The sequence below is a fragment of the Rutilus rutilus genome (genome assembly GCF_951802725.1).
Source record: "Rutilus rutilus genome assembly, chromosome: 22".
In the NCBI taxonomy this organism is placed as follows: domain Eukaryota; kingdom Metazoa; phylum Chordata; class Actinopteri; order Cypriniformes; family Leuciscidae; genus Rutilus; species Rutilus rutilus.
The window spans coordinates 17,561,141-17,580,435 of NC_140227.1; the positions used below are offsets into that span (position 1 = coordinate 17,561,141).

Below are 19,295 nucleotides of genomic sequence, written 5' to 3' on the forward strand. Positions count from 1 at the left end.
CCCATACCTTTGCTGTCCATTCAGTAACATGCTTTTATCTGTCACAAGTTTCTTTTGAGGTGTATTTTGCTTGCAGGGCATAATCTGTGGGCATTCTATGAAAATGTTGGCACTTTAGCTTGGTGGCTTGATGTATTAACCCCTACACATTCTCTCTTTCTCTTTTCTCTCTTTCTGTTTCTCTTTCTCCATCCCCACCAAAAAATAAATAAAAAACAAACATAACCATCTTAATTCAAACTCATACATGCTCAATCACTGTTGGCCAAAAGTTGGAAACGCATGTGTGGCAATGCCTCATAAAATAGGTCGCATCATCGAGGGAAGCCCAGCCGACCGTTGCGGGAAACTAAAAGTTGGAGACCGGATCCTGGCTGTAAACGCCTGCTCCATCACCAATAAGTCCCACTCGGATATCGTCAACCTGATCAAAGAGGCTGGAAACACGGTGACGCTGCGGATCATTCCAGGAGACGGTGAGTTTCTCTCTCTCATTCTCTTTCCCTTCGCTCAACAGCATAGCTGAGATGAGAACATATTGGACATGTGGGTGTGCGCAATATGTGTAATAGCACGGTATCTCAGCACACTGCTCTCGTGTGTCTCACAGTAATAATGTAGACGGTACATTCAGCCTTATTAGAAGAAGAATAATGAACAGGAACCTGTGAGGGGATCAACACAATGAATATGCAACACACGCTCTTATAACCTGAGAGGCAGAACTCCTTCGTATTGTGCTGTTGTAATATTGACAGATGGCACACCAACAAGGTTGGTTGCGGAACAAAGACACAGCCGTGCATAAGTGTCATGCACATTTCAATGTTTCCCCAGAGATTTTAGTAGTGACACCATTGGTTGCACTTGCAGCAGGATCTATGTGCTGCATACTTTATTATAACAAAAATCAAAATAGCCAAACTTTCAGATTACTCTGAACGTCTCAAAAACCAATGTATATTGACGATAACGGACGGAGACCCACTGAAAATAAGGGCTGTAAATACACAGGGAAACACTAGGGACTAGATAATTAACAAGACACAGGTGAGACGCATGAGGGCAAATTGAAAACCATGGCAACAGAAGAGCGTAAACAAAGAAAACACAGGAAACTGAACTGAGAACCGTGCAAAACTATCTCAAAGTCCAACTGAAGCAAAACATAGACCAGACATGATAAGTAGCAAGTGTTTTTTTTTTTTTTTATGCAGCTTTTAAGAAAAATTACATCTTTGGAAATTAAGTCAGAAGTGAAGAGTAAGGATTGTTTTAGGAACATATTTTATTTGCGAGAAAAATATGTTTGTTTATAGAAAAATATATATTCATAGAATATAAAATGTATTTATGTATAGACTTTTTTTCTTTTTTTTTCCGCTTTTAATGCTAAACAAAAACTCTTCCTCTGACCTATATCTAAGTACTAATTAGTTGTACTAAGTGTTTTATTTTCTTTGATTAAGTCTCATCTCACCTAGGGCACCAAGTGAGCCAGAACTGACACTGGTTCCCCCTCAAAAACGTGAGTTTTGGCCAATGGTGTAAGAGCTCATGGTATATGCGTGCATGCATGTGCCAGTGTGTCTGTTCACAATCCTGAGTGTTTTCCTCAGAGGGAAGGCGGCATGCAATCATAAAAAAAGTGAAGTTTCCAGTGAAGTTTCGGCTCTGCTGTAATATGTGATGCCAAATACACTGGAGTCTGTCTGAGTTCTTCATACTCTTTAATCGGAGAGCGCTGGCATACTATGGGAATTTCCAAAATTGACAGAATGTGGATGTGTACGTCTGGTTGTGTTTACAGGAGAGCGAAGACGGTTCGTTGTGGGCAGTTTTTCTTTTTTGCTTCCCTGAATGTTACTTGACTGCAGTTACTAAACTGTAGTCTTTTGGTTTCTTACTGGTTTCTGCGCTTAATTTATGCATCATTTATAGTTTATGCATTTTTTTTGTGCTTTCTGAGTGGAGAAAAGAGGAAGGAAAAAAAAAACAAGATAAAACCATGAGATGAGGAAAGAGAGAGAACGCCAAAGTCTGTTCCCAGCAGAGTGATGGGGAAAGGCTATTTTAAGACGGTGGGATTCACGGGCTGTGCACTCATCAAAGTCCCCTCTCGCCCCCAAAGTGACTGCCCAGTGGGGCGGAATTAAAGCAGCTTTGAGCGCAAGCAACAGCAGTCCGCGTTTCATTGGTGACAGCTGATTTAAGAGTTAGGCCGATGCAGTCGAAGCAAACGATCCAAGATCAATTAAACTGGTACAGTGGTTCACCCACAAACGAATAAAAGGAGAAGTTTTGAAGAATGTTTAAGCTGCTTTTTTCCTATTGACAAAAGCACACAATGACTACAGTCTGTCAAGCTCCAAAAATATCTATATATATTATGTTGTTAAACATTCAGTCTCTTATCCTCACCAAGACTGTATTTATTTGATCAAATATACAGTAAAAACAGTAAAATTGTTAAAAATAAATAAAAATTATTACAATTTAAAATAACACTTCTATTTTAATATTTTTTTTTTTAATGTAATGTATTCCTGGAATTTTCAGCAGCCATTACTTCAGTCTTCAGTCTCACATGATTCTTCAGAAATCATAATAATATGCGATATGGTGCTCAAGATATTTATTATAACCAATTTTGAAAACTTTTGTGCTGTTAATATTTTTGTGGAAACCACTACCTTTCAAAAATGTAGGGTAAGTATGATTTTTATTTTGAAGGGCGCACTAATTTTACTTTCGACAGTAAAGACATTTATAATGTTACAAAAGATTTGTATTTCAAATGAATGCTGTTTTTAACTTTCAATTAATCATGAGAATAAATGATCATGCTTTCCACAAAATCAACATTGATAATAAGAACCATTATTAGCAAGTGAGCACCAACAGTAATTTATAATCAGCAAATCAGCATATTAGAATGATTTCTGAAGGATCATGTGACACTGAAGCTGAAAATTCAGCATTTTGAATTGTAATAATATCTTATCAAATAAATGCAGCCTTGGTGAGCATAAGAGACTTCTTTCAAAAACATTAGAAAATCAGTAGTTTATGAGATATGACTTGTGCAATACTTTCCAAGACCGAAAATGTTGTCATTATTCACGATAAATCTGATCTTCTTTATTAGGTTTTTCAATTTTATTCAAACTTGCTCTAACTCTAACCACAGCATGAACACTATTCAGGATATCTTAATTTACTGTATGTTCCATTGAAAGAATAAAATCATACAGGTTTGGAACTGCATGAAAGTAAATAAATGATACAGAATATCTATTTTTAGGTGAACTATCCCTTCAATACATGCTGTTGTAATTGTTAATGCGAGGGTAGATCGTGATATGAGATTACAGACAAAAGAGGAAAATTGGGTGTTCGGCTTTGCATGGTATTCGGTCATTAGGCTGTAATGTAATCTGTGATGAGAAAGCTACAGCCAGAATGATAAATGTGCCGGTGTTCCTGCTGCCCAGCTGGAGTGCGCTTGCACAGTGCACTAGTGCTAATGTTTTGTTGTATGGAAAATGGGCCTCTGATACTTGGTCCACAGGGTACGCTTACACACTGCACATGCATTATGGGTAATGATGTGGAGGCTTCTGTATCTTCCTTACCATTTCTGATGTTCCTCCCGCAGAGTCCTCCAATGCATCACTGCTGACCAACGCTGAGAAGATTGCAACCATAACTACCACACACAACCCTCAGCAGCAAACTGCACCTGAGCCAAGGTACGTGCCACACACCTCAACTTAATAATAAACAGCCATTTTGAGTTGGGAAAAAAAGAGGAATTTGAAGTAATTTAAGTAAAGTATAAATTTCTTGATGGTTGCTCATTATTTATTTATGAAAGAAAATCACATCAGGCCACTCCATTAAAAATGTAATGTGGCTCCAAAATGTATTTGAACACTTAAGTCATATTTAAAAATGAATGAACTTCATTGCATTTGGTGATAATAAATTAAAAGTTGGTATCAGCGCTTTTCTGAAAGCTAACTAGTTTGGGGTCCGTATTTTTAATGAAATTAAAGGGATACTCCACTTTTTTTGGAAATAGGCTCATTTTACAACTCCCCCAGAGTTAAACAGTTGAGTTTTACCGTTTTCGAATCCATTCAGCCGATCTCCGGGTCTGGCGGTACCACTTTTAGCATAGCTTAGCATAGATCATTGAATCGGACAAGACCATTAGCATCTCTCTCAAAAAAATGACCAAAGAGTTTCAATATTTTTCCTATTTAAAACTTGACTCTTCTGTAGTTACATCGTGTACTAAGACCGATGGAAAATGAAAAGTTGCGATTTTCTAGGCTGATATGGCTAGGAACTATACTCTCATTCCTGCGTAATAATCAAGAAACTTTGCTTGTCCAGCAGGCGTAATGATATGATGCAGCGCCTGAAAATAGGTCTAATAGGTTAGACAAACTTAGTCCCGGTCACGTTGGAAGTTACTGAGCTGGGGACTATTTTCAGGCGCTGCATCATATCATTACGCCTGCTGGACTCATGGTACGGCAGCAAAGTTTCTTGATTATTACGCAGGAATGAGAGTATAGTTCCTAGCCATATCAGCCTAGAAAAGCGCAACTTTTAATTTTCCGTCGGTCTTAGTACACGATGTAACTACAGAAGAGTCAAGTTTTAAATAGGAAAAATATTGAAACTCTTTGGTCATTTTTTTGAGAGAGATGCTAATGGTCTTGTCCGATTCAATGATCTATGCTAAGCTATGCTAAAAGTGGTACCGCCAGACCCGGAGATCGGCTGAATGGATTCGAAAACGGTAAAACTCAACTGTTTAACTCTGGAGGAGTTGTAAAATGAGCCTATTTCCAAAAAAAGTGGAGTATCCCTTTAATACTTTTATTCTGTAATGATGCATTGAATTAACTGTTTTCGACATTGTTAATAATAAGAAATGTTTCTTAAGCACCAAATCAGCATATTAGAATGATTTCTGAAGGATCATGTGACTCTTAAGCTCGGAGTAATGATGCTGAAAATTCAGCTCAGGAATAAATTGCATTTTAAAATGTATTCAAATAGAAAACAGCTAGCTTAAGAGTGTCCAAAGGCTTTTTGGGGGCTGCGATGTATCAGTGCTCATTATTTCACAAAAGGTTTGTCTTTTTTTTTTTTTTTTTCAGAAACAACACCAAACCAAAACAGGAGTCTTATGAGTTCAAAGCCCCACAAGCTCCGCCTCCTCCAGCTCCGACACAACCTTCAAATCAGGTACTTCGCTCACTCCATTCCCTACACTGCCGTCTCCTTCAGATGTTCTGCCCTCTGAGAGAAGACATGCCAGTAGTTTGATGGACTGTCAAAAACAAGAGACCGTAAAATGTTTGAACCACCAAAGCGAATTTATGACTAATTTTACACTAGAGATTCTTTTATTCTATGTTTGTATGGTGACATTTTGGACTTTGAATGTGTTCATTGGTGTCTCTTGATGGACCTTTGCACTAAAATGCCATCAGAGCCAGATCAATTATTTAAGATATTCTACGGATGATGTTACTATCAAATACATTTTAGTTTCCTGCTGGTGGCTTATGTTCCCTTTGTTGAAATGGGAGCCTTGATGAAAAAAATGCACAATTACAGATTCATCACTGACCTTGGCGTGTACGTGTTTGTGTTTTAGGATGCTGAATTCTACTCTGTTGATCTGGAGAGGGACAATAAAGGCTTTGGCTTCAGCCTCCGAGGGGGTCGAGAGTACAACATGGACCTGTATGTGCTGAGACTAGCAGAGGACGGAGCAGCCGTGCGAAACGGAAAGATGAGGGTGCGTGCAGCTAACCCTGAACATGAATCAGGATACACATATTAGGATTTGATCATACTTGAATTAGATTCAGCATCTGAATATGAGTAATCTGAACTTAGATTCATTAAATCACCTAACAAGATGCCCCAGGATAAGTTATGATAGATAATTAATAAATGAATAAATATAGATGAATAAATATTCATTTGATTGAGATTATTATATTATATTATTTCTGTTGAAGTTTGATTGGATACAATGCCTTTCTCACATACAAAGATAAGCACTTTATTCTTCTTTTTAAAAGTTGGTAATTTAATGTTCATTATATTATATTATATGATTTTCTAAAGTGATGGATACATTTCCTACTGAAGTTTGATTACACACAATGCCTTGTCAACAACAAATAATATATCAAGCAGTGTCTTTTTATTCCTTTCTAAAACTTTTATTTTTCTCCCCTAACTATGCACGATAATACAGTTAGTTGCATTTAATCTGATTTACTATTGCTTCCACAGTTAGAACCACCCACAACAACATCTGTTAGCATCTGTATAACACATTGTCCGACTCAGGACCCAGTCTTGCATCGGACTAGCACTTTTTATTTCTATCCCCATTGTCATCTTAGAAGTGATGTTGAAATGTGGCTTTTTAAAGTAAATGAGAAATAGAGAGATTAACTGTCCATTAGCATCAATGCAAACAAATGAATTGCACAGCCAGTGAGCTAGATGAGAGGAAAGCAACACATAGCGACTCTGTGAAGCGCAGCGAGTTGTCAGCCGAAGACCCACTTATGTGGAGACGGTATTCCCTTGATGGTAAGCGCTGACAGATAACCAGAGGCAGAGAGGAAAAATAGAACAAAGGAAATTCTACCTTCCTCTTCATCTTTAGCTTTCTATATGCATGACGATGTTTACTGGATGTCACAGCTAAATATAGGTACCATTGCCTCACTTTTATCCTCTCTTCATTTCTTCATAGGTTGGAGATGAGATCCTGGAGATCAATGGGGAGAGCACCAAGGGCATGAAGCACGCCCGTGCCATTGAACTGATCAAAAGCGGTGGCCGAAAAGTCCACCTGGTCCTAAGGAGGGGGGACGGCTCGGTGCCAGAATATGGTGGGTCAATCTACGAGAACATCCCCTTCTCCCCTGTCTTCACACCTTGAGGAGTTTCCCCCGCGGGGGTCGACAACACCACCACCTCTTCTTTTCTGCGCACTCTGACCTCCTGCTGGGTGATGGGCCTTCCTCTTGCTGCTGTTGCCCCCCTTGCCTCTGTGCACTGGGCTAGCCTAGGGGACTATGGGATATGTGGCTTTTGGGTGGTGGTTGTGGCACATGCTTTTCGTAATACTTCACAAGAATTAAAAACAAGCAAAGCGAGGAGGCAGAAATATTAACGTTTCTAAAACTGGATATACGTTTATTGTTTTTCAGAGAAAAAAAAAATATGATAAACTCCTTCATGCCCTCCATTGAGGTGGCATGACCATGTCAGTGAGTTGTAACATATTTATGATATTTATTGAAGGTGAATGTAAGCTACTGAGAAAGGGTCTTTAAAGAGACTCCATGACTACAAACGCATTCTGGTATCATTAGCCGTTTCGGTGAAAACTCACAATACTGTATTCCACATATTCACCGATCGTTTTGCACGTTGTACATGTCAACTGCTTCTTTGCAAACATTGCAGATGGTTCTTAAACTCCACATTCCATTATCAAATTTATTTTGTGTATCTAACGGATTGTTATCGGACGTTACATCCTTTCATTTACAGACAGAAAGCAACTCACTTATTGAGCATAATGTCAGTGCCGCATGATGTCAGTGAATATCTAAATGTGTTTTTTTTTCTTGTCAATTTCCATAATATTTATGGAAAATTCATGTACTAATTTGCCACAATTATTTTTTATGTTTTTTTTTGTTGTTGTTTTCGGTCTTGACCATTTAAAGATGCTCATTCATGTATTTTGTCAAGTTCAGAATGTGATATAATGTGTCCTTTCCTGCACCAACATGATATCTCTGTGAGGTTGTATATTTTTATACCATTTTGTACTTGTTTTTCTCATTTTTCTCTTCCATGTCTCACCACTTTTGTTTTCTTTCTGTTTGCAATGTAAACTGCTTCATATGGTGTGTGTGTGTTTGTGCACATAAGCTTGTTACGGCATCCACATCTCACTGTCTTTGGGTTGATTTTGCAGCTGGGCGAGGATGTGTGTGTGTGTGTGTGTGTGTGTGTGCGCGCGCGCTTGGTTCCGGCTCTCTCTGTTACTGTTGATTTTTCACTCAAGGGTGGGGGCGTTTTATGGACAATCTCTATCTTTGACTAATTGATAAAATAAACACTGTTTCCATTGCAAAAGAGCATAACTCTCTCACGACTGTTGTTTCAGGGATCTAAATACTCTGCTTCTCTCTCCTTTTTTATCTACTCTTTTCTGTTGTTCTGGGCTCTTCCTTCCACCCATAGCGATGGTTGCTCCCCAAGCCGCTGCTTGTATGAGATCTGAAAAGACAGGAGAGCCTGCTTTCTACCAAAATCAGACCACGGTTTGTAGATCCCGTGTTCCGTCTCATCACATCTCTGGCAGTTTTCTGTGCTGTGGCTTCCACTCAACTGTACTGTCCCTTGCAAGTTCATTTACACAAGAATGCATTGCCAGTGCTCTGGCCATTCCTGACATTGTGACCTGAATGAGTGGGTTCATTCTTGCATTTAGGTTTGCCGACATCACCACAGACAAAATGAAAACCTCATCAATGAATGCATTTTTTTGTTGTTATTACTGGGTGTTTTTTTTGTTTGTTTTTTTGTCATGCGTTTCTTTTTTTTGTCGACGTTTGCCACCCACCAAAGCCATTACCTGGTACAGGTAAATTTTCTTTGACTCTTTGGATCCTTGTCTATCTTAGGCATGTAGAAAATATGTAGCCCGAAAGCGCTTCTACATGTAGAATCTTAGTGTTAAACTGCTTCAGAAAAGAGTTGTGGGAACAAAAATGTTTGCCTGCAAGGTTTGTTACATCCATTTTTTTCTAATCATATAGACATGTCTATCAAAAACCAGTCCGTTATGTTTGGAGTTAAATAATTCAAAATCAATTTGGACAGAAGCAGCAAATGCATGAGTTTGTGTCAGATGAGAATCATCATCTGCATCAACACTAAAACTTTTCTTAATTGTTGCTTCAGAGTAGAATCAGAATCACCAAGTACGTTAACATGCGCAGAGACAACAGGCTTTTTCATAGCCGAGTTCCAGTCATCATCTGTCTGTCCAAGTATATATGGCAAAGCATAATCAAATGTTTAGAAAAAAGGTCTCGCTTCACTTCTGTCTTACAATGCAGAGGCCAATTGTAGTAACCACTTGTACATTAACATGTACACATGCTGGGCAAAGCTGAACTCTAATCGCATATTTCGGTTTGTTCGTCCGACTTCACAAGACTAAAGGCTGGAATACACTGCACAACTTTTTAAACTCTGAACAGATTTTATACACAAGGCATCATTCTCTAATTGCCAACTGTGAAAATGGTTACAAACAAAAAGTGGGCATCACACATTAAATGACTGAAGTTCACACTAACAGACTTTCTTGTCATTCCAAACAAAACAAATCCATGCGGATACATGCTCCTTGTTGCTAGGAGATGCATGAGAAATGAAAACACTGTGTTCTAAAATCGGCTCCAAATATCAAATACTGTATGTTTGATTTCCTCTGACTGGAATTAATCATAGTCTGAAGTTAGCGAATCAGACTCTGTGCCCCTCATACACTATATGAGTTTCTTTGAAGTCCAACTGACCAAAATGTCACCTGACTTTCGGTGACAAGCATTGCCTCCAGACTGCAAATCTGGGCAAAAGTCATGTAGTGGATTCCAGCCTTGATTTATTGTTTTAGTTCAACTGATATCAAACTTTTAAAGTGCATGCAAACGTACTTAATGGGGGCACTGTTGTCTAGTCATGGTAACAGCCAAACCAATATCAGCGTTTCATGGAAATAAAGTAAGGATAAAGACACATTCACAATCCATCACATACAGTAACATGATATTTGTTCAAATAACTGAGTTCACCCATAATTACTCATATCTTACAGACGGCATCAACGACGGCAACGGCCTCAGCGCCGGTGCACAAACTGTTTCGGAAGTGAACGCAGCTCCTCCCGAAAGTCGGCCCCACCCACCATCGGAGTCCAGCTATCCACCAGACCTTCACAAATCATCACGTAATGACGACAGGAGAGGGCAGGAGTCTGGCCAACGGGAGCACGGCCACCGGTCAAATCACCGTCACAACAACCACAGACACCGCTCCCCCGAAAAGAAAAGCAGGAGCAAGGGTCACGGAAAGGACAGCGGAACTTCAAAGCCTCACAAGAGGAAGGGCGACAAGAAGAGGTCCGGCACGGATGACTCACAGCATCACCACCACCACCACCACCGCAGCCACAACCAGAACCACCCTCACCACCGGAAGCACCGCTCCCCAGACAGGCGCAGAGCTCGGAGTGCCGAAAACACCTTGGACAGTCGATACAACCAGAGACAAGGCCGCTCGCCAGATAGACGGCATCATCGCGACTCGTCCCCTCGCAGACACAGTTCCCCTCAGCGTTCACCCCACCGATCTGGTCATCGCCGCAGTTCTCCTTACCGCCGTAGATCTCCCTACCGCTCCCCTCAACGCTCCAGATACCAGTCTCCCTCGAGACGCCCTACGGCTTCTTCAGATAAACCCTACAACGATGAGTTCGACGATGTGCTGGATGTGACCTTAAAGGAACCTCCTCCTCCGAAGCCTCCATCCCGCTCCGAGAGCATTCCACTTTTGGCGACATCCCTGGACCGGCTCAGTCTGGGTAACACCCTACAGAGAGAGCCGCCCAGCTACCTTGAATCCTATCGCGATTCGACCCTTCTCCGTGGGGCTTCTCGTGACGGCACCTTTCCCCGCGTTCGGACGCCCAACTCGGTTTCGGCCTTCCAGAACTACAACTCTTTATTGAGGGGCCGTTCCCCTGTGAGAAGTGGGGGAAGACAGGATGGAGACCGTAGAGTCGAGTCACCAGTTTCATACTCATACCGGACGAGGAGTCTAAGTCGAGACCTGTCTCCCATCGGAGGGTACCGCGATGAGGAGGAGGAAGAAGACGACGCCTCTCAGCTGAGTGGGTATTATAGCACGCTCAGATCCAATTACAGTAGAGCTAACAACAACGTACCTGAGCCGAGGAGGAAGGCCTACAAAGAGAGCTCCAAAGACCTCAGCATCTGATGGGTCGACTAGGAAGGACACCATACCCAGAGCCCACTGTCCACACGAGCCTTCATCCAAGGACTGCGCAGACCCTGGATACTAAATTATTGATTTGAAAACTGGTGTTTTCTCATGGTTGAACATCTTTACAACTCTCAACAGCAGAAGAATGATTTCTTTTCTTTCCATCGAAGTGTCATTTTGGTTTCTTTTATGACCCTTTTTATAAATCTGCTAGCAGTTCTACAGAGTTTGACAACTATGTATAAAGAAAACGATTATGTGCCTAACAGTACCATTATTGGTGTTTTCTTTTTGTTTTTGTTTTGTTTTGTTTTGTTTTCTAAAGGACAGCCTTTTGGACTACTGTCCGATTCTGAAACCTTCTGTTACAGAGAGCCCTCTCATGCACCGAGCAGCTCAGTCAATGTGGTGCTCAGACATATACTGTGCATGTCTTTACACTTTCAATGTCTTTTCTCTCTTTTATTTTCTTTCTCTTCCCCAGTGCCACTGTTTTTTAGACATTTGACCAGAGTATAGCACAAGCCTGCATTCGTTTGTATATTTTTGACAGTTTGCAGTATGTGTACATTCAGAGGTGATCATTTTAAAAGAATGAAGGGATAATGAAATAAAAACTATGATGATAATGTTCAAAAAATAAAAACAGTATATATACACATCTTGATGGTCTTTCTTATAATTCTCATGCTCACAAAGAGGAAATGGGCAAGTTAGCTGATCGAGCGGAGGATGACTTGGACAGTGAAATGTATTCAAGATGGATGCGTGTGGGAGGTATAGAGATGGTGTTTAACTGCACTGGGTTCTTCAACACTTTGCCAACATGTCTGGAAAATAAAGAGGAGGAGAGAACAAAGACTTCTTTATCTTCTTGGCAGTTCAAAAGGTGAAGGAAAAGAGATTCAATACACTACCCACGGAGTCTACAGCTTTTTAAAAATCCAGTGAGAATGACTCCTCTCGGCTTATCAGATGAATAAGAGACTGAGTGTTTCTCGGCTTAAAGAGAATGATGTGAATGCATAAAAAGAGAAGCCCTTCAGGTGTACTTTGTTCTCTACTACAGCCCTGGTAGGGATAGGCTTGTTAGGGATAAGAGTGAATTAGTATGTCCTAACTTGAACAACACAACTTTACAGAATGATCATAACAATTACAGATCCAGAAAAGTGTTTTTACTAAACTTTCAGTTAATTTAAGTTTGCCCAACAAAATCTAGGCCTTAAAACTATTTAGTTAATGCTGGCACAGTTTGGTCTATACCTAAATATTTAAAAAGGTAGAAATGATTTTTTAACAGATGAAAAGATGACTCTGCAGAAGAACTATGTGTGATTGAGAGTTCTCTAATATCTGGCACAAGACAAAAGTGTTTGATTCATTCCTGGAATGACATAGTGTTAGTTGAGCTACCTGGTGTTATTTTGACCTCATTTTAGTCCCACTGCTGCATCCAAGAATAGAAGGCCTACATTTTGGAGAATGAAAAAAGAATTGGAGTGACGTAAGCTACAGACACTGTTGCTTTCCAGCCGTGCAAAGTATGCTGACTTCCCAACATCTCGATCCAAGCAAAGAAATCTGTCTGTCTTAACTATTGTTCTTGATCTATCTATCTATCTGTCTGTCTATCTATCTATCTATCTATCTATCTATCTATCTATCTATCTATCTATCTATCTATCTATCTATCTATCTATCTATCTATCTATCTATCTATCTATCTATCTATCTATCTATCTATCTATCTATCTATCTATCTATCTATCTATCTATCTATCTATCTATCTATCTGTCTGTCTGTCTGTCTGTCTGTCTGTCTGTCTGTCTGTCTGCACTGTAAATTATTTTTTAAGTATTTTAGTAAATTAAGTACAATCAACTTAGCTATTTAAGTCATTTCAACTTAAATTGCATTAAACTGATTTTAAAAAATGGAAGAAAAAAGTTGACAAAGATATTTTTTACAGTCTTTCTATCTGTCTATCTATCCATCCATCTAGCATTTGTGCCCTTCTCTTCTTTTTATGCAGGTTTGAATTTGTATTCTGTTGTTCATCAGGGGGAGGGTATGAGGTTTCTGGGTTGCTATAGTTACCTCAAGGTCATTTTTACAGAGTTTCATAGACATTTGTTTGCAGAGAGCATGGCTCAAAAAGCATATAACGGTGATATAAAAAATGATCATGGAAACATTGATTGGACTTTAAATGTTTAATTTTCCATGCTCACATACATGACACAAAATGCATGCATTTGTTTATAGTTGACTTGGCAGTCAATGTCATTGTGTCAATGGTGCTTTGATCATTGTTTGGTCAAGTTTTGCTACAAACTGTTCTCTATTGTAGTCTAGTTACGTTTAACATTAAGTATAAAACCAACATTGCCAGTTACATTTAATATGAAAGGGATTATTTAATTCATTCTCTGAAAACCTTTGTATTAATCTTGATCCTGTTTAGCACACATTGTTTTGCAGCTGGTAAAAGATAACATTGAGACTGAATTTTTGCAGTGATCAGTACATCTCAGATAATGTTTGCATTTACTTGATTGATATTCTGGTGCTGCGTAGCCGGTTTATTCTGCTCAAATTAATTAAAACGAAATGATTTTGATTGATTCGTTCATGTTGATATATAACATTGATTAAATATGTGGGTTATATAAAAAAAATTGAAATAATATGTATAATCTTATGCCTACCGAGCCTGCATTTGTTGGATCAAAAAATTTGATGATATTAGTATATTTTTATTACATATTATTACATGTATGTATTATGAAATATTATTACAATGTTAATGCAATTTAAATTTGTTTTCTATTTTAATATATTTTAAAATGTAATTTATTCCCGTTATGGCTAAACTGAATTTTCAGCATCATTACTCCAGTCTTCCGTGTCACATGATCCTTCAGAAATCATTCTAATATGCTGATTTGCTGCTCAAGAAACGTTTCTGATTATTATCAATGTTGAAAACAGTTGTGCTGCTTATATTTTTGTAGAAACTATGATGCTTTTTTTTTTTAAGATATCTTGTAACAATGTAGAAGTCTTTACTGTCACATTTGATCAATTTGATGCATCCTTGCTAAATCCCATATATAAAATCCCAATTATGAATATAATGTATAAAATCAGGATTTAAACCCAGGTCCTCTTGCACACTAAGGGCCCTATTTTAACAATCTAAGCGCATGGTCTAAAGCGCAGGGCGCAAGTGCACTTAGGGCGTGTCCGAATCCACTTTTGCCAGTCTAACGATGGGAAAAATGGTCGGCGCACCCGGTGCATGGTCTTAAAGGATTGTCCCTGTTCTCTTAATGAGTAATGGGTGTGTTTTGGGCGTAACGTGCAATAAACCAATCAGAGTCTCATCTCCCATTCCCTTCAAAAGCCAGTTGCGCTCGCGCCATGGCGGATTCGCCTTTTACATGGCGGAATTTGCAAGCGGAAAAAACTGACCGCTTCTCTAGCAAGGAAACAGATTTGCTTGTGTGCGAGGTTAAAGCGCGCAAGCAGACCATCTACTGGACAAGCCGTATTCCACCATATCTTTATGTACACATTAATAATGTTTTACATTGTAATCCTTTTATTTTTAATATTTGGAATGTTTTGTGTGCTGCTGCGCGTCCCTGTGTGTGTAATAAGCAGAATGCGTGCGCGTTGTGCACTCGCCTATAGGCGCATATTATTAATGTGCCTTTTAAATAACAAAAAAATAAATACTGCGCCATTGACTTTAGACCAGGTTTTTGTTGGTCAGTAGCGCAATCTATTTCAGTTGCCTCAAAATAGTAACGTTTTGCAACCTCGTTTTCAGACCAGCGCGCCGCACAAATAGGCGCAAATGCGTTTGCTATTTAAACAATGTGGCGCAGGACATAAAAATGATAACTGCGTCGGGCTGAAACTAGCAAAAAACACTTGTGTAGTGCCTGGCGCTGCATTGCGCCGTGTGTATGATTGGAACCTAAGAGTTGGAAGCAAAAATACTAGGTGCGTGATGCGTCTCTTGAAGTGCTCTTGTCATGCTATGATAATAATAATAATAATAATTGCACATATTATCATTTTTTATCCCATTCACAGTCTGAGCTTTATTGAAACGCCTGTGTACTGATATATTAGTATATAACTCCATCTGCCGTTTCAGAATTTTCCATATGTCCTTACAGGGAAGTTGCTGCCATAGGTAGCAGGCAGTTGAATTGTGTATTCCACAAATAACCTTGAGCGTGACCCTCAGGCAGAAGATGCAGAGCTGGAGGAGACGGATGAGGTCGCTGTCTTGGACACTGAGGTGGAACTTGCTTCCTCCTCGTCGTGGAATGGATCGTTTCCACAGAACAATATTAACATCACGGAGTGACGGAACTGCTTATTCATCATGATGTAAATGAGCGGGTTGTAGAGCGCTGAGCTCTTGGCAAAGAATGCCGGGATGGTCATGAAAATGGGGCTGAACTGACTCCCCTGGTGGGTGAAGATATACCAGGCGACGCTGGCGTAGGGGACCCAACATATTAGGAAAGCGATGACCATGAGGATTACCATTCGGTTAACTTCTCTCTCGGCCCTCTGGGTAGTCTCGGATTCCTGCTGCTGGGCGGCTGCTACCTTGACAGCGCAGAGCAGACGGCCGTAGCAGAAACAAATGACGATGAGAGGGATCGAGAAGTGCACGACGAACATGTAGATAACAAAAGACTCGTTTTCAGTCTCAGGATTCAACGTGTAATAATCCACTCCGCACGAACACTGCAAGCCCTCAGGAATGTAGCGGGACCATCCGAGTAGAGGCGGTATGGCACACGAACTGGCCATCGTCCAAGAGAAGGCAACACCGAAGGTGGCGTGGAGTTGCGTGAAGCGAAATTTGGCGAAGGGCTTGCAAACGACCACCCATCTCTCAAAAGCCAAGACAACCAGAGACCAGAGCGCGATCTCACCGCCAAGCGTAGCGAACAGGCCCTCCAAGTTGCAGCCGGCACGTCCCAGGACAAAATATCCATGTAAGGAGGTGTAGAAGGTGGTCGTGAATCCCCCAAACACCATAAAGAGGTCAGCCACGGCTAAGTTCAGAAGGATGTAGTTCAGGGGGGTTCGAAGTTTCGTGTTTTCAACGGTCACATACAGTGTGAGGCCGTTGATGATGGTGCAGGTAATGATGAGGAAGAACATGTACGCGGCGACACAGTAATACGCCCCTTCCGATGCCAGGTAGTATTGTGGGTACTCGTATGGGCTGCGCACCACGCCAGTCTCATTAGACATGGGGATGTAAAAGTCCGGTCCCTCCGTGCCATTCATGATCGCTGGTTTGTTTCTCCACCCCTCGCTGTTGGTTTGTTTGGTCTGGGAAAGTGAGCACACTCCGTTTAGGTGCCTTTATAGGACAGATTATAGATTAGCATATTTGACTGCTCAGCAGAATATGGTTTAGATAATGCTTATGTTAATCTCTGCCTGCACTGACACTCATCGTGTGATCAGGTTATGTGGATTTAAGCTGTCTACATCAATTGGGGTAAACGGATCAGTTGTTGTGTAGAGCAACACACCTCGTGTTGTCTTCTTATTCACTGTATCTTTAACATATTCATTCATTAATAATTTTACTCCACAACTAAAGAGTCTAAGAGTAGACAATGAACTTTTTTCTGCATAAAGATTTTAGGTTAGAAATAAAAGTGAAAGTTTTATTATATCGATTTTTTTTATTATTATTATATTATAGGATTTTTTTCTATATTTGATGTTGCTTTTTTTGCAAGTTATTCACTAGTGTTAATACGCTTTTTGTTTTAATTTCTATTTCGTAGATTTAATGCTAATAATTAATATTTGACCCTAAAGTGCCTTGATGTATTATAAAGTTAAATTCAAAACAAAAGCTGTCATAATAGCTGCTGAACACTTGAATAGTATGAGAGGAATTCATTCATTCATTCAGTTTCAAATTTTCAGGATTGTCCTTAAATTCTAGTTGTGGTCAAAATAGTCTAGAAATTAGACTTTGTAGACATTTTATTTAAGGAAACTGGGGGAATTTTTTTATTTATTATTAGAATATATACCTAGTTATATTCTTATAGCATATTTTAGAGCCTATTTTATGCATATGTAAATCAAGTTATATTTTATAGCATATTTCTTTTTTGAGAAACATCCATTTTTTAAGACAGAAGATCACTATGATATAATGTCTGATGTTTTATTATTTCATTATTTGACTTTAACAGTTAATTTAGTCAGGTTCTACTTGATATTCATCCCTGGGGACACATGAAGGCTATAATTTCAGATTTCTTTCAAAAAGAAATTCTAAATATACTTATTTCATATGGTTTAATATCTTTTCCATGAAGGGACAGTGTCACGTCAATAGAAATAAAGAGATGAGTTGGAAAAAATGTTTAACGTCGTCAGGAGACAGCATGAACTTGGGCAACAACTTCCCATGCGCCATCTTGTGGTGAATATTTGAAATGGCAGTTTGTCTACACGGCGAACCCATTTATTTATTTGTTTGTTTGTTCTTTATTATTATTATTATGTAATGAGCATATCTAAAATCCAGAAACTGTTGAAGTCATCATGTAAAATATTGATTATATTGACAGTTTATAATTGTCTGTGGATATCTGTCTTGACAATTTATGTTATTGATAGCTACAGTACATAAATGTGAAGTATGATCAAAACAGAATTTTACAGATTACAGCAGTGTTATATTTAGTTTAATGGGCTTTTTGAATGGACAACAATGGGGCCCATATAGGGGTCCTTCACTGGCACATTGTAGTTACGCCCTCTACTGCTGACACGCAACCCTGCATGCAACCCTGCAGAAAAAAGTGTGCAGAAAACTTCCATCCCTTTCCACCAGACATGAACTCATCATTATGTAATTTCTGTAATATTGTCACAATTCTGAACTGGTATGATTCAGTACTTGGATTTATTGCTTTCAAAGAAGGATGCACCAAGTCCACTTCTCAATGGTGTCTTATTGTAAAATTACATATTTGTTTAGTTTGCTACTTCACTTTCTACTCTTCTATTCTATTCTTTTCTAAATTCACCTTTTTCTAATTGGTTAAATTTAGGCCTACAGTTTTATCTAATTGTTGATGAGCATTGCTACATTTACTTTTATTCCAAATGCAGAGACAATGAAACTGCAGCACTGGAGTGTGAGCCATTGCACTCACAGGTTTCTTTGAAATGAATGCTGTATTTTCTCAAACATCAATCTTTTACTCTCCTGGAGCTTTTGGAGGACTGGCTGTTTATTAGCATCGGTTCTTGACTTTGACGAGAGATCTGGCCTGGGGAGTTGAATTATTTCATTCCAGTAGTGTATTAAATTATCTGTGCCTGTGACACAGAAAGACCAAACAAAGCTCTTCTCACATCAGCAGAACTTCCTGTGTGTCTTAAACCACTCTTATCTCTCTCTCTGGTCCTTTAGTGCTGGTTCTCTGGATAAAACTTACGGCTGTATATTATCCTGTTATTAATAACTTGGGATCAAAAGCTTTTTGTGCTAACTGATGGTAACAGTCTGTTTCTTTGACACATTCTGGGTTGTACCTTTTCCAAAGAAGGGAGAAGCCTCTGGAAGAAGTTATTTCTCATGCATGTATATGACACCATTCATGTCCCTTTTGATGGCAGTAAGCTTTCCACTTCCTCCCGCTGAAAGCCCAGAACATGTTTCTGCCACACTAGATAGCAATTGTGGTACTTCGGTGTCAGCCTATGTTTGGTTTGTGCCAGACATAACATTTGGCTTTCAGCTCAGCTTTAGTGTTGTCAGACTACAATATTTTCTTCTGAAAGGTTTTAGTCTAGTCACCCTCCCAAAGAGCAGTGTTAAAGAAACTACTGATGTCTGGATAGTGTCTCCAGTTTTAGCCAGAGCGTTGAAACTCTGTTAATGTTGCAACTGACCTCTTGGTCTGACAATTGGTCTTCTTGTCCAGTTGCTCAATTTGTCTGAATTTTTTTGCCACAGTGGACTTCAAAAACACTCCTTTCAAGGTTTTCCAGGATTTCGCCTATAATAACATCTTTACATTAATTTCTGCTTTGGGTCACGGGTTGGTTGTATAAACCGCACAAAGACGAA

General features: G+C 39.4%; 3 protein-coding genes across 12 annotated transcripts in view; 2 read left to right on the forward strand and 1 right to left on the reverse strand.

Annotated features, from left to right (window-relative positions):
- Positions 1–9,998, forward strand: part of magi1b (membrane associated guanylate kinase, WW and PDZ domain containing 1b) — a gene marked incomplete at its 3' end in the record, with an annotated part of 137,367 nt that extends 127,369 nt beyond the window's left edge. For 5 of the 10 annotated variants that reach the window (XM_084396114.1, XM_084396115.1, XM_084396116.1 and 2 more), the window contains 5 exons: positions 273–476; positions 3,659–3,752; positions 5,178–5,265; positions 5,681–5,824; positions 6,803–8,444. In XM_084396114.1, the coding sequence (XP_084252240.1) occupies positions 273–476; positions 3,659–3,752; positions 5,178–5,265; positions 5,681–5,824; positions 6,803–6,991 (719 nt within the window). Of the gene's footprint in view, positions 1–272; positions 477–3,658; positions 3,753–5,177; positions 5,266–5,680; positions 5,825–6,802; positions 8,535–9,955 lie in introns of those variants that run through there. The other 5 variants (XM_084396113.1, XM_084396120.1, XR_014625932.1 and 2 more) reach the window with 4 other exon arrangements.
- LOC311282388 (uncharacterized protein) lies at positions 9,806–11,801 on the forward strand. Its single transcript, XM_084396130.1, has one exon. It carries the CDS (start codon positions 9,820–9,822, stop codon positions 11,134–11,136), a length of 1,317 nt encoding a protein of 438 aa, XP_084252256.1. The 5' UTR covers positions 9,806–9,819; the 3' UTR covers positions 11,137–11,801.
- A 1,551-nt stretch (positions 11,802–13,352) lies between these two features.
- rhol (rhodopsin, like) lies at positions 13,353–16,518 on the reverse strand. The gene has a single exon (XM_084396131.1). It carries the CDS (start codon positions 16,469–16,471, stop codon positions 15,404–15,406), a length of 1,068 nt encoding a protein of 355 aa, XP_084252257.1. The 5' UTR covers positions 16,472–16,518; the 3' UTR covers positions 13,353–15,403.
- Between the last annotated feature and the right edge of the window lie 2,777 nt (positions 16,519–19,295).

Excerpts from the sequence above, each read along its gene's own strand:
- LOC311282388 (XM_084396130.1), top strand. The coding sequence starts at position 9,820 with ATGGTAACAGCCAAACCAATATCAGCGTTTCATGGAAATAAAGTAAGG.
- rhol (XM_084396131.1), bottom strand. The coding sequence starts at position 16,471 with ATGAATGGCACGGAGGGACCGGACTTTTACATCCCCATGTCTAATGAG.